General features: G+C 41.2%; 2 protein-coding genes across 2 annotated transcripts in view; one reads left to right on the top strand and one right to left on the bottom strand.

Moving 5' to 3' along the window:
• L3MBTL3 (L3MBTL histone methyl-lysine binding protein 3) overlaps window positions 1-6,439 on the top strand; it is an 82,311-nt gene extending 75,872 nt beyond the window's left edge. The window contains exons 20-22 of the mRNA XM_075706938.1: window positions 2,560-2,723; window positions 3,771-3,833; window positions 6,277-6,439. Of these exons, the coding sequence (XP_075563053.1) occupies window positions 2,560-2,723; window positions 3,771-3,833; window positions 6,277-6,420 (371 nt within the window). The 3' untranslated portion in view covers window positions 6,421-6,439. The remainder of the gene's footprint in view (window positions 1-2,559; window positions 2,724-3,770; window positions 3,834-6,276) is intronic.
• A 3,732-nt stretch (window positions 6,440-10,171) lies between these two features.
• Window positions 10,172-27,128, bottom strand: part of SAMD3 (sterile alpha motif domain containing 3) — a 42,152-nt gene continuing 25,195 nt past the window's right edge. The window contains exons 6-9 of the mRNA XM_075708205.1: window positions 13,083-13,286; window positions 12,519-12,690; window positions 10,707-10,789; window positions 10,172-10,456 (exon numbers count right to left, since the gene is read on the bottom strand). Of these exons, the coding sequence (XP_075564320.1) occupies window positions 10,172-10,456; window positions 10,707-10,789; window positions 12,519-12,690; window positions 13,083-13,286 (744 nt within the window). The remainder of the gene's footprint in view (window positions 10,457-10,706; window positions 10,790-12,518; window positions 12,691-13,082; window positions 13,287-27,128) is intronic.

Raw genomic sequence — 27,128 nt, 5'->3', positions numbered from 1 at the left:
AAACTGGCTAACCCATGGTGCACCTCAAGTTACTGTACTCCTAAATGTCCAAACTGAGACATAAATTGGAGCACATCACATATTTTCTCTGGCCCACAAACACAGATTGCCTCTCTATGGGAAGCAGGGCTTGCAGAGCGAGGAATACCGGAGCATGAGAGTAGGGAGAACTTTTACATGTCTGGTATTACAGACATAGTTTGTAGCCAAAATGCTGTGCTTTGCACTGTCTTTTGCAAAAATTTACCCACACCAAACCTAAACTTCCTTTTGTCAGGGATGTGGTTATACCTGCTGCAGGGTTGGGGACTGTTGGGTTTTGGTTTGTTTTTTTTAACTTTTCCTCCATCTAGTTGGGTAAATTGGCACTTTATGTGCTTCTTTTGTGCTGTTCATTTTGCCTGTGAGGCAGATACTGCACAGGCTGAGAAGCAGAGGCATTTTTGCCCACATCCGCAAAGGCATTAGGCACTGCATTCCTTTCCATGTCAGTAAATAGAGCTCTTGAATGTGAATAGATGGAGTACAAGGTTTAGCATTATGGAGTGTCACGTTAGGGAACTTAATTTCTGCTAACCTCATTCATAACCAGCTGACCTGTGTTTGCTTGAAGTTTTCCAGAAAACACAGCATGGACAGATGCCCAGCATAGATTTTTTTTCATCTGGATCTGTTAGGATTTGACACAGCTATAAACTATTGAAAACAGAGACGTAGGGGATAGATAGGTAACCTTAGCTGTCATTGCTGCTACTCACTATGCATGTGCCTGTATGCTCTTGCATATACGTATGTTTAAATGTGCGAAAATGGAGTGCAATTTGCTTGGAATTTTCTTCACGCAGTATTGTTGTCTGCCATTCATGTTACAGTATCAATGTTATTACATGTTTTGTGAATGGAATTTTAAAAAATAGCTAAATACTTATATTTTCAACTCTTAAGAGACCTTTTTAGAAAGAAAAAATCAGGGGATAAGGATGGGGAGGGGATTCAAGGGAACAATGAGAAAGATGCTCTTCAGTAAAATAGACTTTACATTCAGCATGCTTGCTGCCTTGCAAGACTTTCCTTTCTCACTGAGATTTTTAGTAGTAGTAGAAGCTCGAAGGAACATTTGAAGAACAAGTGAAGTATAAACAGACATTTAGGGAACTCACTTCCAAGAGTAAGAGTATAATGCTAGGAAAAAAACAAGGAGTCTGTTTAAAAATTTAATCAGTGGGCTGACAATACGGACTAAATGGCTTAAGAGTCAACTTCGGAATAATGAACATTGATAAAAAATGAGGATAAGTCTTGAACGTAACAAAAGTTTAAGCTAGAGGAGCAGAACAGCACAAGCAAATGTAATCTCATCCTATATTGGCGACGTTATATATTCTAGACCAGGCCCACTGTGCTGGCAAAAATCTATAATAGGAATTTGTGCCCTAGTTGTTGGGCACAAATGTACGAAAACTAGAACAGTAAAGATAGGGAGAACTGTGAATAACAGCAACTTCCAAAAAATGGAAATAGAATGGAGCTATAATAGAAGTGAGTGATCCAAACAAAAATAGCACAGGCATTTGTGAGTGATTGCATGAAGCTATGTTAGTAAGGAATATTAGGCATATGTTCTTTGTTGGCTGTTTCATTCAGAAATTAATTTGAGAGGTTTTCCACAATTTTACTTGGCAATTGGGAAGCATTCAGGCCTGAGTTCACAGCAGGCATGTTGCTTTAGCATTTGCAGTGGATCTAAATGAACATAGATGTCCTAGGCAGTTTGACATCATTCAAGGCATGCCTCTTCACTGTTTCCTCCTACACACATCTGCAACTGCTGCTCCTCTCCAGACAGCAGCAGCAACCAGCAGCATGTAGCTGGAGCCACCCTCCCACCGGTGCATTACCTTTGAGGCCAGTGGGATGGGATCACATTCCTTCCATTATGGATAAGTGAGATAAAAAGGGAGGTGACCTTGTAAAAAAACCCATAGCAGCACAGAGGAGTTAAATGTTATTTTCCGAATAAAACATTCTGTTAAAGTGGGAGCAGGGAATTTGCAGACATTTGTTTTTTCCTCAGAAGAACTGAAAAACGTTTTGTTGTGGATGAGGCATAAATGTTGTGTGGGCTGGAACTGTACAACTGATTCACTTGGAATTTTGAAGCAGTGCAGTGCTGCTTTTGATGAAGTTATAACACCTCAACCCTGGAATTAAGTTACTTCTTGTACTACTGTACAACTGTTAAATGTGGTTGTGATTTACTGTGTCAAAATACTTACAATTATTTGACCTATGGTGTTTTATGCCAACAGTTGTGTTGGCATAGAATTGTGTTGTCTTGGAAGAGACTTCTTCCATATAAGAGTGGTTACATTTATATAGAGCCAGTATCATCACAGTCATACTAGTGGAAGAACAGTCACGGTTCTCCTCTAATTCTGGTGTAAGCTTGCATAGAGACGCCCATATATTTATCAATAGAAATGCACATGCTTTTACTGTGACTGATCTCATCACTGACTGAGGGATTTAATGCTTGTTTGTTGCTTCCTGTTTTTGAAGATGTTGAAGAACCCAACATGCAGAGGCTTCTTTCTCAACCAGTTATTGTGTCTTCCAAGTTGCAAATCCCTGGCCTACCCTTGCGCTGGGAACAGCAGAGCAAGCTCCTTCCAAGTGTAGCTGGGATCCCAGCCAGTAAAGTTTCTAAGTGGAGTACAGATGAGGTACGTTTCCCCTGTATCGTCTATCTTGCTGACACTGCTCTTGAAGTCTTGGTTGATTCAGAGCTTTAGATTAGCCCCATAGATTAACAATAATGCATTAGTACTCAGAGGGTTAGAGTCAACCAGACCTAACGTAACAGATCCCCAAAATGCCCGTTCAGCTGCCATCCAGCCCTGGAAGCAGTAAGTATTAATTCATATGTGTATAGATAGGTGTAGATATGGATAAATATGTATGTGTGTGTGTATATATTCACTGGAGCTAAAAAGGGAACGAAAAGTGCTAAATGCATGGCCCAGCAGATCAGGTGCGCAAGGTCTACACTAGTAACGTCTAGCACCCACACAAACATTCTGGAGGAATGGTTTAGGGGTCAGCATGGACAAAGGAGCTATTCCTGGGGGATAGTTTGGATGTGGCACGCTGTTTTTGAAGGTGAGAATATAGTGCAGAGAGGAATCGTATGGATATGGTCAGGCCATGACACCTGATTTCAGGATTAGAGCCCTGTCACGGTTCAAGTATGTAATAATGCTTCGACAGACAGGGTCTAGTCCCTTCTTTACTTTCAGAAGTATCTATGACTAAGGCAGTTTTCTGCAGCTGGCGCAGTTGGATCTCCTCTAATCAGAGAAAAAAGAAGCATGAACTTTGAAAAAGGACTTGGTAATTGCTGCTGTAAAGAATAAAGAAGAGGAAGGCAGCAACCATTTTGGTTTGTGAGAAGTGATTCACCGAGAGAAGATTTATGGTTCTGGACCTGCATGGATAGAATAACCAGAGTAATTTGAGGGAGCAGCCATATTCCACTCTTAGATGTCCTGTGGACAAGAGCGGCACGTGCTCTTTTAGTTTGCAGATTTTGTGAATCCTGTCCTTAAATACACAGCTGCATGACTCCACACACTTAGAAGAAAGTGGAACACCTAATATGAGGCTGTAAAAACAATAGCTAAAAAACTTTACTTTAATGATTGACATCCTTTAAGACTATTTTGAGAAAACACCAGTCTTACTAAATCTTCTGTTGTATACTTTGTTGGTAGGTCTCTGAATTTATACGGAGTTTACCAGGATGTGAAGAACATGGCAAGGTGTTTAAAGATGAGGTGGGTGAATTTTATTTCAAAAAGACACAGAGTACAAAGCTTGGTGGAAAGATTAATTTTATGTCATCATTAAAAATTGATATAAAGTAGTAGGACGAAGTGTATGTTTAAGGTCAGATGCAAATGTATGGAAGTTTAGGTTGGTTTGCAGGTCATGGAGTGGAAGGTAGTAAAGAAGATAAAACTAAGTGTCAGCCAGCTCTCTTCTGCTTCTCTAGCTTTGTTACTACAGCTGAAATTAATTAGAACTAATGGTAAAAGAGGAGGAACTTTGTGATTTGCTAGTGTTCTCTCTTAATCTAGTTTGAGGAAATTTATGTTATTTTAGTTCTGCAGGATGTTAATAAGTAAAATAAAGCAGAGCAGTGGTTCAAGATAACCACCTCTTAAAACTCTTTGCAACTTGTCTGATCACACTTAGCTCTTGATGCTCTTCCTCCTGATATAGCCAGTTTACAAATGTGATTTGAGTGAGCGGGAAGTGAGAAGATCTGAAGACTTCTGATGAGGTTCAGAGGAGCGTGTACTTGCTTTGTGAGCGTGACAGGCATGTATTTCTGGTATCTGAGAAGACTGTGTGCCGAAGTTGTCATTAGGAAGTGATGGGGTTTTAGGTACAATAGGCCTTTATAAGCTAGGTTGGCTTCCTCTTTTCCACTCAGCAGTTTGTTACTCCTGTTAATGCTTTGTTTCAAGAAGGCTGTTTGATCACAAATTGCCGGAGTGAATAGTTCAGATGTGTGTCCCACCCAGACCACCTGAATGGGCAGAGTCTGATACTGTAATATCCCAAGTCAGTCAGTGAAGAATAACTGTGGTACTTAGACTTGAGAAGGCACCTCCTGAGGAAAATGCATACAGATGGCCCTGCTAATCTCCTGCGACAAAAGTTTTCAGGCTGTGCTGTAAATTGTAATGACTATTACAGTTGCATATCAAAGGACTGACAGGCTGCATTTCTGGGCATTTTGCATTTGCTTAGGTGTTAAGCATTTTACAGTTGCAGCAGGTATGCAGGCCTGGATCATACCCTGTGTCACTTAGGGTGTCTCACCAATGAATTCAAGATCAATAAACGCTGGCATATTGCTAATCAAGTCAGCAGGTGGGAAGTGCCACAGAGATGGATGAGTCCTAAACAGTTTCATTCTCAGAGAATAAAGAAAATAAGAAAATATGTAAGAAAATACTTCTCCTCGTTAGGATTTGGCCTTTGAGGCTTTGTCTGTGAGTAGTAAGTTAAACCTCTCCCAGTGAGGCCAACCAGCATGGACTGGCTGGCATCAATAGGTCTTTCAGTAGGCAGAAGGTGCTGGTTCAAACTTCTGCTGTGGAAATGAACCCTCATCCTGCTTATTTTAAGATGCTGCAAAAAGCTGGGCACTCCCACATTCGCACGCTTCTGGTTCTGAGCCCACCAGTCTGGCTTTGTGCACAAAATGAGTAGAAAGGAATTGTGGTAACTGCGTGACGTTGTTCTCAGTGCAGTGTTTCTTGACTTTCAGTGCTGGTGTGTTACCTTGCAGGCTTCCTTTGCAATATGTCTGATCCAGAAAGCTTGTCTTCTAGTCCTACAGAAACTTAATGACACTTTTTGTCTCAAATTAGTATCTTCAAGTCTAAGCAGTGCTCCTGATTTAACCACAGTTGGCTTTTAGGCCTAGCTATCCTGCTTATGTTATACTGAAAACTTACTATAGGTACCTAAGTGACCTGAGGTTTACACAAGAACTGTTGGCCCCATTGAAGCCCTTGGAAGTGAGGGCCTTGTGGCTCTTCATGTTCGGATTTAGCGCTCCTTCTGACAGAGCGGTTTGCTTACAGGAGAATATTCACTTGTAACATTTATTAAAATAGCAGCACTACAAAGCTGGCAGAAAAAATAACTCAGTGTTTTTAAAAGTTGTGTTTGTGTCAAAGAGGCAGTTTTATGTAGCCTGGCCCCTGTTTACATCTGGGATCAAATTCGTTTTAATTTGCTATTTAATGAACAGAAAGGGGTGGCCTGAAGAGGGTTCCAGTTCTGTAGTTGGGAGTGAAATCCAGAAGCTTTCTTGCAGAGGCTTGCATAAAAGAAGTAGCTAAGATGTTAAGAAGTGTTACTGTGCTGCAGTACAGTTGAATTATACTTCATTTACCCATTTACTTTTCAATAGCTGTTACTTTATACTGTCAGTATGAAAATGAGAACTGCTTAGCAAAAAATTAGCCAGATAGTTGTTTTCAAGCAGAGAGAAGATAATCATCCTATTCTTTTGGACTAGCTGATCTGTCTAAAAGGTTGAAATTAAAGCTATCCTGAAAACGTTTGAAAGTGTTTGTATTCAGCCATTCCTTTACACTGTCTGAAATTGCTGGGAATTTTCTTTTCATGTTTTCTGAAATATCTATACTGCTGCACTGTCAGACCTATTAATAGCTTTGTGTGTTTTTTCTTTTAAAGCAAATTGATGGAGAAGCATTTCTGCTAATGACCCAATCAGACATAGTCAAAATAATGAGCATTAAACTGGGACCAGCCCTAAAAATCTTTAATTCCATTCTGATGTTCAAAGCTGCAGAAAAAAACTCACACAATGAACTTTGAAGATAATGGAAAATGTGTACGAGCCAGCTTTCTCCACTGGAGCTCATGTTTTATTCAAAGCACAAAGACTTGCTAGAACTGTTGAGTAAGGACTCTCAGAAAGGAAGAAACGTACGTTCAGCACTGGTGGACTATTTATATTCTCCTAGAGCCAGTACACATCTGAATCCTTCTGGGAAGTGTTCAAGCTTTTGAGAAGCTACTGTGTAACAACCGAGTCAGCTAGTCTTATTTACCAAACTAATGGCGCTAATTCTCCATGGATGGTTAGGATCCCTAACTTTCTCTGGACATCAAGAAAACATTCATTCATTATTTATGCGGTATTATATAAGGGAACGTTAATATTTTCTAAGAATTCTTGAACTCTACTTCATGTACCCATTTTACTTTTCAGAAGCTTTTACTTCATACTATCAAAATAAAAACTGATTAGCCAAAAATTAGGCTACAGGTAGCCAGATGAGACTGTTACGGCTAATACGTATTCGTGCCATAGTTTAAAAATGAAACACTTAATGTTACATACCTGACACTTTATGCTACAGCATATAACTTTACAGATTAAAACTGTCTGTTTGCTTGTAACAAAACAAAACAAACCTTGTTGGGGTTGAAATTAAAATGCTTTTTTGATAACTGAATGTTTTTACTTTTGCACGATTACAAAAATGTTATGTGAGTTTTTCCACCAGCATCTTTAATGTATTTTACCAAAAGACCAGTATAGAGAAGGCTGCAACTGAAAAATAAAGTTTGACTTCATAGAAGACTTTTCATTTATGCTGCACAATAGAATCCCAGCCTTTTACATGGGAGCCTGCTACAGTCCTTCAGCACATGAAGGAAAATACGTGTATTTTGAGGTAAGGATATTGGCAAAAAAGAAAATGCATTCATTCGTGTCTGCACATGCCAGTCTCCAGTATAGTTACTACAACAGTGGAGAAAAACAGTGTGCTAAAGGTAGGACTGCTACTTTGGCTTCATATTAAATGTAAGTTTGTTTTCCCAGTGGTGGGAGAATTATTCCACCCACCACTTCCTAGCTGGAAAGTCTGATTTATAAATGAATAAGGCATAGGGGGAAAGACAAAGCACGGAGGAAAAGGATACTTAAACGCATATGGTGCATCGGCACATCCTAGGTGTAAAACTCATGCATTTCACTGGGTCATTAGCAGGCTGCAGATGCCACCAGCAGGTACTTAGCAGAGGCAACCTTCTTTCTTGGAGGATTATTATAACGCTTTGTCAGGGAAAGTCGTTGCACTTGGTATATATACGTAAGATGTAAACCAGATGCACTTTAAATGGGAGAAAGCCTAGCTACCTGTATACTGAGGACTGTTCCAGAATGTTACTTTTGCAAGAAGAGAGAGAAGAGTTGGATCAAGATTTTTGGCAGCCCTCTTCTTAGCGCTGTGGTGGGCAGTTGCTCAGCCTTCAGAGCTGAGATCAAACATTTCCATTGCACAGAGCTGGGAGAATTTTACATCTTCCCACAGATTTTTGCTAGGCTGTTCTTTGGCTGGAGTTCCTTAAGATTTCGGGAACTCTCTGTGCCCCTTCCAGATCATGTAGGTGACTGGTACCTGCCATAATATGAGGTGAAACAGGGTCAATATGAAGTAAGTTGCATTGCTCTGTTAATTTCCTTCCATAGCATTGCATAAATAATATTTTTACATTTTGTTCAATATTTGTACATTCAAATTGCACTCTTATTGTACTACAATACAAATAAAACCTGAACTGGAGCTGTCTGTTACATTTGTGTGTGCCCAGGATTCACAGATGAACCCGGCTGTTCCCAAGGGTGGTGTGGAGTAATTCCTCACTGTAGCTCAATGTGGCCATGAGTTTAAAAGAGCAACTTGGCTACTGCTACCTCCCTTCTCCCTGAACACTTACTCCTAAGGTTCACAGGCCACTCCCTTGCTGTCACAATCAGAATTCCATTTATGGACCTGGATTTTGTCACCGGCAGCAGCTGAAGTTGCCCATGCAGATCAGTAAAATGCCAAATTCTTCTGTTTTCTTTCCTTCTATCCTTCCATGTAATTTATTTTCCCTCACCCTGTGTGTCTCTCGTGTGCCAGCTCTGTAGCCAGCAGTGAGAGATTTGCTGCTCGACAGAGATTACTTGGGGATGTTAGCAGCTCCCTGAATTTTTATATACCTACTTACAAAATACTGTGGTTTAAGAAATGGGTTTGAATTAATACTGTTTACAAGATGTAGAATAAACCTCAACTTAAATGATACGGAGCCCAGCTTTTTATTCATACAGTTACCACAACAGTGAGGATGTGCGTAATCCTTACTTCTGTATCCCGTGTGATGAGGTAGCAGGGTGTAGCCACCTCTGTTACAAAAACGACACCCAACAAATTCACTGGGACACTAAAAACACTCAGGGGACCTCCTGAACCATTAAAACAGCAGTTGGTATTGTTTTGTCTGTTGTGTTGGAGGTAGCCCAGCCGTCACACAGGTAAAAGCTGTCCCCTGATTTCCATGGGATCCACATTAAAAGACTTTAGCAAGAGAGTCTGGCCATTAAATGCAGCGATCTCCCCTCTACTGCAGGGTCTCCCGCTGTAATCTCTGCGTTGGCGTTAACCCTGCACAGCCAGGCTTTAACAAAACTTCGGTGGCCTTTCAAGCCGTGTGTTGGAGTGTTTAAAGAATCGTCGTGACCACAAACACTGCTTTGCCTACATGCACACTTTTAGCACTGGTGGGAGATTGATCTCTTTAGTAGAACGCAGTGTTTTAATAAAAAGCCATTTTAATTTCTAATTAATGTAATGGGGCATGTTTGCTGGCTGCTGCTACTGTCTATTACTAGGTGCTTGTCTGAAGTTGTGCGCTGTCAGGCAGTGATCCCTGGGATTTCCAGAGAAGCAGGAGTTAAAAGGAGCATGTTAGGGAGAAGAGGCAGCTGTGGAAGAAAGGAGGAGAGGGCCTCCGCTCTGTGTGGGCAGGTAGGAGAGTCACCATGTGGAGAAGGCCGATTTGTTCTGGGGAACAAATTCGGAAAGAAAATGAGGAGTTCGCTCCCCGTCGCCAAAGCTGTGGTTACAAACGCACATGGCAGCATCCCAGATAAGTCATTCTTGCTACTTTGAGAGCTCATCTCAGAATCCGCATTTAGCAAATTCAGGATTAATGTTAAAAAAAAAAAAGGAAAAGAATGTTTGATGCATGGAGAAAATAGTGAAAAAATCATCATCCTGCAAATTATAAATCAGGCCCACCATTTTAAAACACAAAAATTATTACAGTAGGCTTTCAGTGATTGTAATATAATGAAATGATGGTAACACGTAGATCTTTAATTTGTGCCACTTCAGAACATTAGATGTATTAGCATCTGAAGGAGCAAAGTGCTCACATTAACTCACAAGTGTTTTTTTTAAATTCTGGCAGTCGAAAGACTATCTGAATCTTTTAAATGCTCCATGTCAAACAATAATACACGATACATGCAGTAATCTAGAAAATTTTATTATCTCTAATGCTGCTAGACTGCTCTAGAACTTCCATTTAAAATAATGAAAACGCTTCGGTTTTAAATTTTTTAAAAAGTAGCCAGTACAATAAAAAAAAAGGGCATTATTAAACATAACAGTTATAAATATACATACACTTTCACCAGAAAGAATGGCACTGATTTATCTTCACAACAAAGGGATTTATTTTGACAAAATGTCAAATGCTCCCGAGAGAAGTGCCGCGTACACCGTCACATACTGGGATACTCGGGTACCTCCAGCCCTCTCTTTACCTGGGTGGGCAGGGATGCTGGGCTCCTCACCTCAAAGACCAGGGACTCCAGGAAGTTGAGCGTCCTGTGGATTCTCTTTGGGCACGGGATATCGAACACGTGAAACGCAGCCACCAGTGCCGCCAGGGCCATGGTGCAGTCATCGAGCTGGGCTAGCTCTTCCCTTTCTACGTACAGCGCAAACTCGCATGAATTCACATTGAAGGGATTTTTTACTTCCAACACTGGTGTCACCACCTTCACCTAAATGAAAAAGGGTATTTCAAATGATGTCACAGCATCACTTTGGTGACCAGGTGAGAGAAGTAAGCAAGCATAGTAACACTGCTTTGAATTTAGTTAGTATTTCTATGAATATTTGCGTTCTACCCAAAAGGCAGGCTAATGTCAGCCTTTTCCAGGAACTAGGCTGAGCCACCAAAGGGCCGGGTGATGTGCCCAAACAGCTCATAGGAGGAAGCGAGACCCAGCCTGTCAGTGCTCTGTCTCCTACCTCCTCGTTCACCGCAGCAAACAGACTGGAATCATCTCCAAAGACATCTGGCAGGAGTAAACATGCAGCAGTCATTTTCATATCTGTCAAAGGCAAGGATTTCTGCTAAATTACATATGAAAAATGTTCTGGCGCTGCAGTATCATCCTGGAAAAGCAGATTGCAGCCTATGAAATAGTTAACAGCTCAGCAGTGGAACAGTGCATTCTGAAGAGCAGTTCGTACCACAGTGAAGGTTTAGGTGCCTCAGCTGGCAATGGGCAGTAGTATTCAAATCATTCACGACACTCTGCTACTCAGTATTATGATTAAATTTCTCTCACAATAAGTAAGCAGGCCTTGGGTTGCTTCTAGTGGAGTTTGCAAGTGGAGTAACCCTCCTGCCCCCAGCTCCCGTCCCTAGACTCCTCTCTCCCCAGTAAATCAGGTGTCTCTGGGGAGCCCTGTTGCCAGAGGACTCCACTTCGAAGGCTGCAGGACAAACTGGTGCTGCAGGACCGCCTGGGATGTGGTAGCCGCCACCCCTCCGGTTCAGCTGTTAATGACCATAACATATTTTTTGCAGGTCAGACTTCTGGTGGCGTGTGTTTCACTGAACCTATCCTGTCAGGCGTTTATTATCTGGGTGCCAGGTCAAGCTGTTTGTAAGAAAAAACAGGAACGTAAAGGCCTTGGGACTTACACTAAGATATTTTCCAACCTGAATGATTCTATGATTCAAAATCTTTGTGGGCATATTGTGTAAGAAAAGGGGAAATTACTTACAATGTCCATAGCTTTCTATGGCCAAAGGTATCAGTGGAAAGTCCATAAAGGCTTTTTGGATTAGGCTGTTCATTGACACTTTTTAATCTATCATGAGCTATTGGGTACACATGTTTTTAGGCTTAAAGGAAGAAAAACCCACCATGTTAACCTACTCTGCTTACTTCTGTAAGAAATGAGCCAGTAATAAAAGGGGTGAAACTACTATAGGAAACAGAAATGTTCATACTGGGTTGCTTTTGATCCTGGCATTATGCCTGTTTGATAGCAAAATGACAGTCAAAGCAGCACTTCTCACAGAGCTAAGCTCAGGCATTAGGCATCTACAGCTGCAGTTTGAGAAGAATAAAGATCACGAGTAACTCCTTCAATGTTTTGTCCCTGCGGAACCACATTCCCAGAATTCTCAGACTTGCAAGAAGTTGAGTGGCAGCAGGTGCTTGCTCCCTTGCAGCCACCGAGCCAAACACACCGAGGTACCTGGACCTCTTTGCATGACTCTGATATTGGCTCTCCAGAGGTACCAGTCTGTGCACTTCTTTTTCCTGCAATGTGTCTCTGCTGAGACGTGGTACTTGCAATACAGGTAGCTGTAACTACTTCTTCCATTATTTCACTGGGATGAAACAGTTCACTGTAGAAACAGTACCCCTCTTTCTAAAAGAAATTGTCTCCTTTTATGGGACTGTTTCTCTTTCTAAACCAGAAAACTCATTTTCTGTATGTATTTTTAGAAAATAATAAGCACTCTTTTACATATCTAGAAATACATAATTCTGCTCATCTTATTTTAAGGCAGTTACTAACTATCAAACCTGCAATCTTTCATTCAATAGGAAAAAAGTTTCAATACCTGACTGACTTAATTTTCCTAGTAATTTATTAGCTTTTATTTTTAATGTTTCCCCATCACTATATATTTTTCAAGCAACTGTGACATTTTAAAATGGTTTTTGCAGTAAAATTAGAGCTAGTTTAGTTACATAAGTAAGAACAATTAGCTACAACAAAACTGTGATATTCAGAGCATAGAAGATTTGTACTGACATTTCAGAATGTCTTCCTCTGTGTGCCGCTTCAGATTTTCTTGCAGCATAATGTTAATTGGATTATTCCTCACCACATACAAAGATAATATGTTTTCTGAATAAATCTCCAAAATCTCAACTGTTTTCTTATAAATGTCCATGTGCGTGAGAAGCTGGAACTCCCTAAAAAGCTAAGAGAAAAAGAAAAATTTGGTATTACTGCAATTCTCAAAACCAAAACTGAAAACAACATGAGGTGGACACTTTGAAGACAGGATAAGACTAGCTCAGTAAAATAAGATTATAAACTGGAGGGGGTGTTCCGTTTCTTTTCAAAGCAGGGAAGAAATACATCAAGCAACACCAAAATACTTCAGAAAACCAACTGGTGGTGTGTGTGGCATGTTTTAATACAGGACTGGTGAATCTTTTGAAGTGGGATTAGCAGCAAAAGTATGAGTTAGATTAAAGAGAACAATGTTGATGGATACTTCACCGGAAACATCCACTGAAGTATGTGCCTATGGTTGTATCACATCTAGAACACAGAATTCAATGTCATTATTAAAAATAGCTCTGTTACCTGATAAGGGCATCTTAAGAAAGGAAATAGTCTAAGAATGTCTTTTACAGGTGCCTTATTGCTGATCATCTTCCTCCGTATTTCTATTGTCACATTCATTCTGTTATCCACTTCCTTCCAGTTCCTCTGAGTTTTCATATATTCTCGCTTAAGCCACTTAATGTGTACATCCATTGCACTGCCTTCAAGATGAACAGGTTCTTCCTATCAAGAAATGAAGGACAGAACTGTAACAAATCAGTTGGCCTTTTTGTCTGATGTGGCTTGTGTGATTTGAGTGTAGTCAAAGTGTAGTCAAGCTCAGCAGAAAGTACCTGTTAAGTGTGGTTTCAGTACCCTCTCTGTGAACTCACCCTCATATTCTAATAGTTATATTAAAGATCTGTTTTCATATAACACTATAGCTATCAGCCACGGCTCCCAAGTTCAAATTACATGTTTGAGGATATTCATGAAATCCCTGTGCCTGTATCTGGTTTGCCTAATTGTGGTTTATTGGAAATTAGTAGGCAGTTCTAAAGATGACTCGGTGTTTAGCAATATTAGCTCTGTATTACCAGGAGAAATAGTATTTTCTTCTTACTCATACAGGTCCTAAAAGCAGGACAACTAACTTTCACATTTATGCAACTGAAGTATTTACCCCCTGAGGAGACCAGCTGAACAAAGAAAACTCTTAATAGGAAGCATTAGTTAAGCAGTTTGACTGTTAGTGTTTTCAGAGTTATTTTATACTTGAAGATAGTTAACAAACTTCCTCAAAATTATTATTACTGTCCCTGCTGTAATTCCAAAGCCAGTAATTACTAAAAGGAGGAGTGGCTATCCAAAGCAGTACATCTGTGGCAGTAGCCTGGAGGTGTTTAGTTTCTGTCAGAGGATGCAGTGAATTTGCCCATTGAAACAAGCTGAGACAACATACAGATGGACTATTAGTACAGTTACCACTCTCAGGCTGCCTTTACACTGGCTTTTCCCATACATATTGTCACTGGGGCAGCTGTCATCCATGTCAGTGGTGGCCTGTGGGTCAACACCGGAGCGAGTTGAGACACTTCATCCTGTTCCCCAGAACATTTAAGACACAGAGCTGCAAAACATACAGCATCCCAAACTGCTTTGCAGTGCTCTGTATGTGCAATTAAACTTTCCAGTTTAATTAACATCCTTTATTAAATTGTGCATGTGGTATTCCAAGAATGGTTGCACAACGTACACAATTAAAAAACTGTCTCCCTCCTATTATATCCATGGATTTCAATAGCCATTGGCATCACAGAAGAAAATCGGCCCTGCATGCAGGACAGTTACCTACTGTGACCCCCGCAGATACTCCCCTGGCCCTTGCTAGGGTGCTGTATCAGCACAGTGTGCACTCTTCCTAATAGAGGATTTTAGTCTTAATTGCATGACAACAGTCATGTTTGTTTGCGACCAGCTTGAGTAGGCATTCCTGTCCTCTTCCTCGCTGCACAGGAACAGAGGTAGTGGGTCAGATGATTTAGTTCAATACCCTCCTCCACCTGGCTGAGAGGAGTACTAGGAAAAAATATAAAGTAAGGATGACTGTGTAGTGGTACTCCCCCTGAGTCATGTCAAGGCTCCACTGAACTGTGGTTATGTCTTTGTATTTAATAGCCTTCAGTAGATTTTTTTTTTTCCTTCCATTACTTCTCCCAGTCACTTTTCCAGCTCTCATAAAATCGTACCTTCCACAACATCTTGCCTTAAATTCAGCAGTTTAACTATGCCCTGTCAGAAGAAATGCCTTCTTTTGTTTATTTTCTCCTGCAGCTTCTGCCTTCTAATTATCGTACTGGATTCCGTACCTGTTCACCACCTCCTTGCTGCTGTAGTTTTATAGATATGTCATATTCTGTCCTCAGCCACCTCTTTTTCAGCCAAGACTGTCCTAAGCTATTTAATCATTCCACATATAAAAGCTGGGCCATACTTGCAATTATCCTTGTTACTGTCTTTGCATATTTTCTAATTTCGCTACAGCCTTTATGAAATGGCCACAGTAAAACTTCAAACACTAGTTGAGATGCTGGGACACCACAGGTGCATACAGTGGAATAATGCGCTCCCTTTTGTTTCCTTCTTAAATGATTCTGAGCATTCAATGTACTTTTTTGGACTACTGCTTAGCATTGTGCCAAATTTTCTTTGGCATAATATAAAAATATCATTTGTGACTGGTAATAATAAGCTAAGAGCCCATCACTCTAAGTGTTGTTAGGACTGGGTTTTCTCTTTGTGCCTTATTTCACATTTATCACTATTGAATTTTATCTGCTCTTTTTTTGCCCTGTCACTCAGTAGCATGGGGTCCTTCTGCAATTCTTCAGTTGGTCTTTGTCTTTAGTACCCTTCATAACATCACCAAGTGTGGTCAGCCAACTATTCTCCTTTTTCCACATCATTTAGAAATATATTGAACTGCATGAACTAAGCATTATTAATCTTTTCCACTATAAAACCCAACTATTTCTGCCCAGCCTTCTTTGCTCTGTCTTTTAACTGTTTATCCATGCAAGGACCTTCCTGCTTATCCCTTCAGATTATATCCTCTTAACAGCCTTTGAAAGGCATGTGGTGAAATCTTTTCTGAAGTTAAAGTAAGCTATATCAGCTGGATTTCCCATGTCCTCAGGGTTGTTGAATACTTCAAAGAACTAATGAATTTATGAAGAATTACTTCTTTTTACAAAAACTTGATTCCTTCCCATGTGTTCATCTCTTGGGTCTGCATTACAGTTCTTGCCAGTTTGCCCAGTAAAATGACAGCAGGCTTCTTGGTCAATATGTTCCCTATCTCTTTCCTGAAACTCTAGAAACTGGCAATCAAATTAGCTAACTCCAATTTTCTAGTAGCATGTTTCATGAGCGAAGTTGCACATCACAATTAGAGAATTACCTTTTTTTATGCTTGGGCACATCTGAAAACTTTGCACAAATATCCTCTGTGCCTGGGAATGTGTCACTGCTCACTTTAGTGTATTATTCTGTAACCTCTACTGACACACCGATCTGAGACAGATGCCCTGACATTGCCTGTGAAGAACAGTCCCAGTAATGTGATTGCCTGAACTCCTCGTCTGAGAAACCTTGCAAAGTCTGTCTGGTATTCCTGGTATGGCTTCATATTCTGTGAGCAGTCCTGCACCTGGCGAGTGCACCCTGAGCACTCCTGTCCCTTAGCAGCATCAGGCTTCCTGCTTCTCATCTCTCTGAAAAAGCCTTTATAATCATAGAATCATAGAATCGTTTAGGTTGGAAAAGACCTTTAAGATAGTCCAGTCCAACCATTAACCTAACATTACCAAGTCCACCACAACCAGTGCAGAAAAGGCAGAAAACCACACAACCAATTCTGTGTAAATCTCCAGCAGATAGCTCACAGTCATCAGAGTCCTGTTTTGCTGCTAGCATGTCAGCTCTGCAAGCTCCCTGCATCAGTGTTTGGTATTTTCTGGTATCTAATTTATATTGCTTACTGACTGTGAATATCATTCTAGTATTCACACATCCCCAAGTGAGCCGTTCAGCTGTTCCTTAACCTGCTAACTTGCACTAAGTTGGATGGACAGTCTCTTGCTTCAGTATGACCGCTGCACAAAAATGAGCCTTGGTCCATTCTTGTCAGCCTCAAGATATTTGTGCTTTCTCACACATGCACAGACAAGCTTGGACTGTTGTCTGGGTTTTTTTAATTACACTTATGTTTTTTACTCTGAGCAAGAGCTAGCTTAAAGTCTCTGACTCCAAACAGCTCTGTTACTACTGGCTTCTCCCATGGGTCTGCTTCCAAGCCTCCTGCCCGTAGAGCAGTAGCTTCTTCAGCCACCTGATGGGGAGCACAGTGGTTCATTTCCAGAGGGGGTATCACCTTCAGTGCCTTACTTGCAGAGGCAGGAAAGCAAAACAAACTCAGCCTATTGTGCTGTAACCACAGACAAACTGACTGGGTTGCTTAGAAACAAACACGGAGGAGAGTAAGTTGTGACCTTTGCTCCAGCTTATCTCCGTTCCCCTTGTCAAGGCAAACACCGCTCGAGCTGATGGACTTTCCATGTAGTCAGCTCTGTCCTCGAGAGCTAGTTTAGCTAATGACATTATTAATTAGCTAAATGAGACCATTTGACATTTTCATAAGCATCAATGGCAAGCTACCAATAGAAATATGGCAGTGGTATAAGGAAGAATTGCTGTCATACTTACCTATTAGGAAAAAAAAAATGTGATGGAAGGCTAAGCTTCATTGTGTAAAATCATCCATTACATATGAGTAACACAAGCAAAAGTCAGGGCTAGAATTGGTTTTCTTGCAGCATTCAGCCTACTTAGAGCAATCACTATCTGTAAGCTTTTCACCTTTTTAAGCTGCACTTCTAGGCTGAAGAAAGGTATCAGTAGTTCTGAACTTTTAAGCTCTTTAACATAGAATCATCGAATCATCAAATGCTTTGGGTTGGAAGGGACCTTTAGAGGTCATCTAGCCCAACCCCCCTGCAGTGAGCAGGGACAGATTTAACTGGATCAGGTTGCTCAGAGCCCCATCCAACCTGACCTTGAAGGTTGCCAGGGATGGGGCCTCCACCACCTCTCTGGGCAACCTGTTCCAGTGCTTCACCACCCTCATTGTAAAAAATTTCTTTCTAATGTCTATTCTAAATCTATTCTTCTTTAGTTTAAATCCATTATTCCTTGTCCTGTCACAACAGGCCTTGCTAAAAAGATTCTCCCTATCTTTCCTGTAGGCCCCCTTGAAGTACTGGAAGGCCGCAATAAGGTCTCCTCGCAGCCTTCTCTTCTCCAGGCTGAACAACCCCAACTCTCTCAGCCTGGCCTCATAGGAGAGGTGCTCCAGCCCTCGGATCATTTTTGTGGCCCTCCTCTGGACCCTCTCCAGCAGGTCCATGTCCTTCTTGTGCTGAGGGCCCCAGAGCTGGACGCAGTACTGCAGGTGGGGTCTCACCAGAGCAGAGTAGAGGGGCAGAATCACCTCCCTCGACCTGCTGGCCACGCTGCTTTTGATGCAGCCCAGGATGCGGTTGGCTTTCTGGGCTGCAAGCGCACTTAGCTTGATTAAACTAGTAGTTTATGTAAGGGACATGCATATCCAACCATAAAACACATCTTAAAACTTCAGTCAAATAATAGAGCTCCAGAAATGTACCAAGTCTGTGGTTGTACTGTTCAGATACCAATTAACGACAGTTTCCTACTGGCCTTAGTAGCCACTGCTGTTTCAGTGTTTACTTCTCATTTATTAAAGTGCAGTGGAAACATAACAAATAAAGTACCTTGAGGATGGGTAATGGTAAGTATGATGTAAAACACTTGGGCTGTTGTAAAACTATGCTGCATGCAATGAAAGAGGAAGCAAATACAGAGTTCTAGGGTTGGCATTAGCAACCAAAGTTGCTATGACTTTGGGGACTCCTTGTCTATATACAGTGGCTTTAATATAGTGGCAGGTCTGTGCCTTTTATATCTAATTACTTCATTTCATTTTGTCTCTGGACAGTTTTGTCCCTACTAAGGAATACAACAATATACTGCAGCATATAGTGCTTTGTAAATATAGGTTAGCTGATAATTGGGAGAATAGATTAACTGCATCATTGCATATTTCTAATTCCAACTGATTTAATGCAAGTGGTGCATATTTATCAGTCAAGAAGAGAGCAGCGCAACGGGACCTCACTGGTACATTACGTCAAATGGCAGTGACTGTCTTTAGCAGAACCAATGTGGAATCAGAGAATAGTAAATTTAGATGTTTGTGGATGAGTAGGTGTTTTCAGTCAACCTAGCTGAAAATCTGAAGGTCAAAAGCATTCCGATTTATGTTGTTCATTATTTCTAAGCATAGTTTCATTCAAATAAAATTGGAAGGTTTTTGATAGAGCAGGGAAGTTTGGCAACACTTGTATTTTACACAACTTATTTCTGGCCTCAGGATTCATTAGATTCTAACATCAAAAGAAGTTTTTGCTTTTATTAAAAAAAGTACAAAATACCATGCTTGTAGCAGAATGTGTTCTGTGTGTAACTTGCTTTATAACTCAATTTCCATTATATTCAGCCCTTCTTCCTATTTTGCAAATTTGCTTTTTTTCTAGTAACGTGTAATGAATATCAGTCACACTTAAATGCAGGATTCACTTAGAATGTTTTCATTTTCTCCTTCTAGTGTTTAGTTTGTGAACAGGTTGATTTTTAAGGTAAGTAGGAAGGTAACTGAGGGTTGGCTTTATTTTGGGGGAAAGAAGTTATCTCAGTGGGACACCATTTTGCAATGTATTTTAAATTTTACTGGAGAATGAGTTCAAGTGTGTTTTAAAATCTTTTATAGTTAACTTCAACATTGCTGGTGTGAGCAGGAAGAATCCGGGTTTGGAAAGCTGGTGACTCAACTGGTCTATCAGCCTATTGCATGCTAATTTAGGGATGACTCTAGATCCTCTCCACTTCAACCATCAAAGCAAGAAAGCTAGTGAAAGCACAGTAATATTCCAGTAAAATTGTGACAATAAGGTTAAACCTCACTTATTTTAATACACTGCGGAAAAGCAATCCTATCTAGACTGAAGCCAGGATCAATTATCTCAATGTCTGAAGAAAAGAAGCCAAAGGTAACAGGTCAACATCTGTGCAGGAGAGAGCTAAAAAATAGCCTTTTTAAATGAGGACTCCTTCATTCGTGAGGTCACCCAAACTCCTCTGGCCAGATTTTCAATTGCATCACCAGTAACATCCATTTCCCTTGCAGTGATAAGGAGAATGTTAATTGGTGATCTTTAATTATTTTTTATATAGAATTTTGTCTTATTTGGCAATGTACCTACTTAATTTATAACATAAAGAATTTCTTTTTAAATAATAAGTTTGATTTTTAAAAAAAGTATTCTTTCTGGAACAAATGAGAGTTTACCTCAATGCATTTAAAAACCAAGCTGCCTTTTTGTCACAAGCTCCTGAGAAATACTGCAGAAGAGAGAAAAAGGTCAAAAGGATGCAGAAAGGAAGGTAATGAGGTAAGCAGAAGATATCCAGCACTTGTATGTCAGTGTAACCTAGACCTTGCCTGAGGGATGGTCCTGCCAAGGCTCTCAGCCCTTCTGTTGGATTCACACGCAAAGGGTGACAGCAGTAGGGTGCCCATCCCTGAGTGCCCATGCCCACAACCACCCTTAACTTCCTGGCATCTCAGATATCTGTGACTAAAGCCACGAGGCCTAGGAGCCACACAGGTTGCAGGGCTCTTTGCTCATACTCCCGATGTCTTTTGACAGCGACCTCCAGTTAATATTCACAGTTCTACTTGGAGCCATATACAAGTAGATTGTATTCAGATGCTCACATGAAAGCAAGGAAACCTACATACATAAAGCAACTTGAATCCAAATCCCTCATGGCTCCCATTTCCTGAAGCAAGAGGATAGTTGGTCATTTGGTTGGAGACAGGCATTTAAATAAAGGCCAAATTCCTTAATGTCCTTTTGGTGGATCTTTATTTTTCCCAAGATACAGCTAGAGATTATATTACCATATTCTTGTAAAAAGCCTCAGCTAGTGGGGCACTTTTATTAGTCGGTGCTACAGCCAAGGAAGTGAAGCTGCTACATCTCTTCCTGGGGAAGAAGGGACCAATTCTTATGCATGGTGTGTATCACCAAGGTCTAAGCTTTCAGTTACTGTTGAAAGCCAGCATCATAAATCCTAAAAGTCATTAACGTCAACACAAAAGTAACATGACTGCCTAATCACGGAGTGATGAAAGCTCCTCTTATGAAGACAGCAGGCACTTTTTGCTCTTTACAAGGGTTTACACCAGCTCCTGAATGGTAAATATAGCCTAGCTGTTGCTAATGACAAAGATCAAGATCTCTTTTTTGAAGAATGCCAACAGGACCTACTCATTCCTCAGTTTGAGAGAGTGAATTCAAATAGGAGCAGTAGAGTTAAAGGGATGGATATAGGGACACTGCACTGCATCCTGCTGGTCTGTTCACTGCCAACCATGGATTCAGGTCCCTCACCTGGGATGCTTTGGGAATATTCCTTTGGGGGAATTCCTTTGGATGGAGACTAATCTGCTTGCTGGAAAGGGTAGAAACCATGCAATGATAATAAGAACCATCTTCTGGAACAGCAGCGGCACATGGAAAGGTTCAGTGGTGCCAGCACTGAATGGGAGCTCGTTTTACACCATACTTTGGGACTGGGCTCCTGATGAGCAGCAGTGTTGGTACAGCTGTTGCATTGCCTTTCATTATTGCTGCTTTCAGTATCTTGTCAGCTCCCAGCAGCAGCTAATAATACTTCCTTTGAAAAACAAAATTTCAAATTTTCCTGGCTAGATGCCAATGCATACTCCGAGTCATGTTATTGCTTGGAGCATTGATGTAATAACACCTTGATTGCTGAGTCTTCCTGCATCAGAGTTAGCATCGATGCTCAAGGTACTTATGCAAGAAAGCCTGACAGTAGCAGCTTCAGTGTCTTCTCTCTGCCTAAACAAAGAATATGATGCTTGCATACTCACACTGGGAGTACGGTGGGACTCTTGTTTGGGATATCTTTCCCACTAATTGGGTTTTGTAACTTCTTCAGTATGAGAAGCAGCTTTCATAATCTGAATCTTGTGTCTTGATTTTTGAAGAGTGAAAAGTGGGTCTTGCTGTTTTGTCTGGAATACATACAGACACAAGGCATCATAAAAGCACAGTGTGCAGAACAGTTTCTAACACCACTATTGTAAGAGACAGCACTTTTTCTGTGGTGACTTTCAGGTTCATCATAATGACATTTAGTATGCTGAACACTGTGGCATTTTGTATCAGGAGGAATGCCCAAACCAGTTTATGATCATTAGAAAGTGAAGATTTGCTCAAAAAAACCCCAAAACACCCCAGACTGATCTGGAACAAGTCTGAATCAGCAAGGCAGACATTAAGCTAGACAGGAATCAGGACCCACCTTCTTGCCCCAGAAGGTGGGAGAGAACTGAGAAGGTGTCGCAAATAGCACCATTTCTTGTGTCCAAATGCTAAACACAAAGATGGGTGAAACAGCACGGGCAGACTGCTTTCATGCAAAATGAGCATGTAACCTGCTGCAGCAGGATCCACACTGACTCGTACTCAAATGAGATGTTTAATTAAAGCAGGCTCTGCTTTAATTACACATAATTACCCTTTTGAGCCAGGCAGACACTTTAAGAGCTAGAGTTAGATGCCAATGTTAACTGCAAACTTTCAAAGCCATGTAAGTCAGTTTATTTCTGACCACAACTGCTTTCTGATTTGTAAGCTGCCAAACACACAGCATAAGCAAAATGGGTGAAGTCTGTTTTCTTCTACCAAGGGACAACCCATATTTCATACTTTATGTTAACTCACAAAACAATGGAGATACTGAATGACATAAATAAGAAGGTGAAGCACAAGATGTGCATGAAGAATTTGTGTTTAGAGCTTTTCCTTTGACTCTAAAAGCACTTTAAAAGATTAGCTATGCAACAGCACACACTATGTATGCACATCAAAGTTTTAGTGGAAAAATCACAACAGTACAGCCATTGAATGATCATTTGTATATGCACACTCACAGTCTGGCTGTGCAGACATTTAAGCACTTGATTTGGAGATTTTTAATCTTAGAGGAAAGGGTTCACCCTTAGAGGAAAGCTGTCACCCCTGCTTCATCTGTGTACAACATTCATAGTACAGATGGCACCTAATGCTGTACCTGCCAACAGTGCCCCTCAACCACAACTCAGCCAAGAGTTTCTGCATCCCACACGCAAGTTGTTCATAATTTGAGAGTTTTACAGATATTTGATTCATTTGGTTTCCTTTTTCCCTTGCTGATGCCTTTTTTCTTCTCCTCGTTCCTCCCTTTTTCTCCAGCCTTTGCCTCTGAAGTCCTATTCTCTCCACACTCCTTGAAACCTTGTTTCAAGTTTCTAACTCCTGCAGTGGCATAATCTCATTGACAAACATATTAGTTATCACCGCAAAGAAAAGCATATCCCTAGGAAATGTCTAACTCGCCTAATTCACCTAATTCTAGGTAAAAGAAACTCCAGCTCACAGGGTAGACATCACTCAATCCTGATTCCTTCTTTCATCAGAGAAGACAATTTCCAGATTGTGATGAGCATAAAGCCAATGGGGTAAACTTCTGTGAAGAACCCAAACCCAGCAACTTTTCCATCACCATTTTTCTCCTCACAATAAGACCACCCCCAGAGGCTTCAAGCAGACTCCCAGCTTCCATATCAGTTTGACTTTGGCAAAAGGTTGCACAGGCTGAGGAAGGGTAAAGGCAAAAGACAGCATAGATCATCTGTTTCACCCCATTAAATGGCTGGCTTCCTTCAACAATTAGCTCCCTCGTGCTGGCCGGTTCAGGGACTGTCTTCTACATCTGCCCTGAACCAGGTACTTTGCGCAGGTTAAGCCTTCCAGGCCTCATCATTAAATCTGCCTCTAGGCAACCAAGGTGATCTTAATGTTGACTTTGGCCAAACTCAGGAAGCCCATCACACAGCTTTTCAACAACCCTCCTCCTGTTTAAAGCCAGGAGGCCCATCCATTATCTCCAAGACAAGTTTGCTCTCTGAGCCTCATTAGTTAAGGAGAAGCCTCAGCCTTATGGCAAGAATGTTCTCACCAGCTTCACCGCTCTTGTACTGCATGATACCACAAAAACAAGCACATATGCTGCCCAGCTTCTACCCAGATGCCTCCTGGGCCAGAGGTCTTCTCTGATTTTCATCTGGCCCTCTTGGGAGAGGATTTGCACATTCACCACTTTCAACATTCCTGCTTATCTTCCCTGTAGAGGAATAATGTCAGCAGATGTCCAACTTCAAGAGATTAAGTTTCTGCAGAAACCTTCCGCTTCTCCCAGTCTAAGTACTCACCAAAACATTTCTTATCTCTATGCCATAGACACAGAAAGGAGATGGCCTGCTGGTGCCCCTTTTATAAATTGTTTTCATTATGTTATTCCAAGCTCTGCTGGGTTGTGGTGGTACATCTCCTCCCCCACCCCCCCCCCCGCCCCGTTTTTCTGTTCTGTTTTTCCCCTTTACTTCGGCTGCTTTACAATCTCAGGGGTTCCAAGCCGCAGCTTTTGCGTAGAGAGTTGGTCAGTTAAGCACCCCTTAATTGTACCAGAAACTCCTACATGGCTGGAGCAGAGAGCAGCTCTGTTCTTATCAACATTCATATTATGGCTAACGAGGGGAACGAGAACAAACAGCTACCCCAGACAGCCTTGAAACAGGGTGGTATCATCGCTGCTGGAATTCCAGCAACAAGCTGACCCGAATTGTGGCTCGGATGGAAATTTACTGGTGATTAAAGTCAATCATCTCACAATCCTATAAACGGCAGTCCTAAGTGAGGCCCTTTGAGCTTTCCTGGACTGCCACGGGCCGCACCAGCATCTCCCTCTGATCGAAATGTCTCTCAGAGTCAGCAAAAACTAGCAGATTCCAAAAGTCTGCTGCTACCAGAACTCCGTTGCCAGAGATCGACAACGGAGCCTGGGCTGCTTATATTCTTCACTCCTCAAGACTCTATTCTCGCCCGTTGAGAAATGCCAAGGCATTAGACGTGAGTATTTCACTAAACTCGAGGGGAATTTTTAACAGGTATACTATTTTCATATATGCATTTATAGTTGCAAGACTGCCTGCATGAATCAATTTAAGTAGTTTTGTAGATGTATGATTTAATTTTAAAAGGAGTTTTATATTGCTGTACTATTCTTATAGCATTACTCTGCTAAACCGTTGACCAAGTCTGAGTCTAAGAGTGGGCCCAGCCGCACCTCGGCTCCTCTCTGAGAAGTAGTTTAGAAAGCAAGGGGGTCCATTCTGAACCTTGTGACTCAACAGGAGGGTTTCCGTATCCCCTACATATGATTTCTTTCTCTCTCATATAATCCAATTTCCTTTATATATTTTTCCTATGTACTAGATATACATACATGCATATATATAGATTATCCTTATCCATATAAACCATTGACCAAGTCTGAGACTAGGACTAGACCCAGCCGCACCTAGGCTCCTCTCTGAGAAGGAGTTTAGAAAACAAGGGGGTCTAGTCTAAACCTCATGACTCAATGGGAGCCCCCCCCCCCTTGCCTTTATTCCATATATACGCAATCCCTTTAGGAATCATTTTAACTCGTGATTTAATTCTCTTTTATGTGCTTCTATGTAGTAATAGAGTGAACCTTGTCATCTTTGAATCTGTAACTAAGTCACTGTTTTGATCAATTTTGTCTAATCACTTTATTAATCATTGATGATTGAGTGCTATTGAAAAATATTATAATCAAATTCTGCAATTTGCTACAAGTAAATTCTAACTGTTACTAAATACAACTGTGTAAAGTCACTCATTCATAGTGAATTGACACAATCAGCAGGATTCACAAACCTGCATTCGTGACATGGGTGTGGCAAATATGCCCAGTTATCTGCAAACATCTACCGCTATCTTAACTGATGTATTGTCAGAGTCTTTCTCCTTTTCACACAGCTAACTCCAAATTTACTTGCACAACTTCAGAGGAGCCCTGATGACCTCACAAATGGGCTGTCAGGATGTAAGAATTTGGAGGCATTAGAAGAGGGACTGTACTCTCTCCACTTCTGTTTAAGATCATAAACTACCAGCAGTCTTCTAGCCTGTTATATTCCCTAAAAATTCAGGTAACTTAAGATATCCTTGGATAGTCCTTTTGCTGACAGGTTTTCTCATACAATGGCTGGGGTGGATTGAGGGAGCTTGATTCAGTTGCATAGATATATGCATAGAGCTATTTAGTGGCATTTGAGATGTTGTAAGGGTATCTCAGAAACCTCTGGATGTAGTGGAATATGACACAGAACTTATGGGAGACCCATGCCCTTCTGGATTGGCAGGTGGAGCTATGCAGGGTATCTGTGGACAGATCATGTCTGTCTTTAGCTAACTGAATTGATTGTAAAGTCACACTTTCCATGAACAGCACTGTTCAAGACTGACAAGATTTCAAAACTCGAAGGTCTGAAAGGGACCATTTCCTCTTTGGTCACCACCCCTGTGATGACTAAGCTAGTATTTGAACGACATGCTTGTGTCGTACAGAAGCCAATCACCAGCTCTAACTGCACTTCCCTCTCCATCACCTTTTGCCTTTTGATAATCCTCTGGCCAAAGATGCACACCAAGAGTGTCCTATCTTCCTATTCCTTTTGGATCCCCCAAGCCTAGGGCCCCTCCTGTTACAACTGGCAGGAGGTGGTTTCTCTCATAGCCTCAAGGACCATAAGCCCAATAATTCCTTAGGGCAGAGGTAGGGTTTTATGGTGCCATTTTGATGCTATAAAAAGAATGAGATCAGTCAGAACAAGCCACTGGATGGCTGCCTTAGCAGCAACCCCACCCTAACTGCAGAGGGGAGACTGGTTTGCCTTTCTTATTTATTGTCAGGGTGTGATCACCCCTCTCATGGAAAGTACCTTCCATTTGCAGCAGATAATGGTCATTACCATTACAAAGCACTCTCCCCTGAATTACTGCAGCTCCAGGATATTTGCCTGACTGTGGAAAATGACTGAGGATTCTCACTCATAGCCAGAAAATCTGTTAATTAAGGAGGCTTTCCTGATCAAGTTCTGAATATCCCTTAGACATGGAGGCTCATATTAATGTCTATGTGAGGCACAGTCCAAGCTTCTTTCCAGTGGTGGCTCTACCCGATGAGTATTTGTAGGAAGCATCATTTTAAGCAAAAACTCCTTCAGTGACGGGCACCTCTGGCATGGGTTTATGTGCATACGTACCATCATTTTACAGCCCTGGGCACTGCATTCGCTCAAGACCTTTCCTGTGATGCTAGCCACTCTAAAATGAGTATACTCATCAGTCTTGCTTGAATATAATGCTCTGTAATTAACAACACATCAGCAGATGTTTTAAAGAAACTGGAGCATAAAGCCAGATGCTACATCTGGAAGTAACGCTC

The sequence above is a fragment of the Pelecanus crispus genome, chromosome 3, assembly GCF_030463565.1.
Source record: "Pelecanus crispus isolate bPelCri1 chromosome 3, bPelCri1.pri, whole genome shotgun sequence".
Taxonomy (NCBI): domain Eukaryota; kingdom Metazoa; phylum Chordata; class Aves; order Pelecaniformes; family Pelecanidae; genus Pelecanus; species Pelecanus crispus.
The sequence above is the reverse complement of the archived record's forward strand: the minus strand, read 5'-3'. Positions and strand labels throughout refer to the sequence as shown.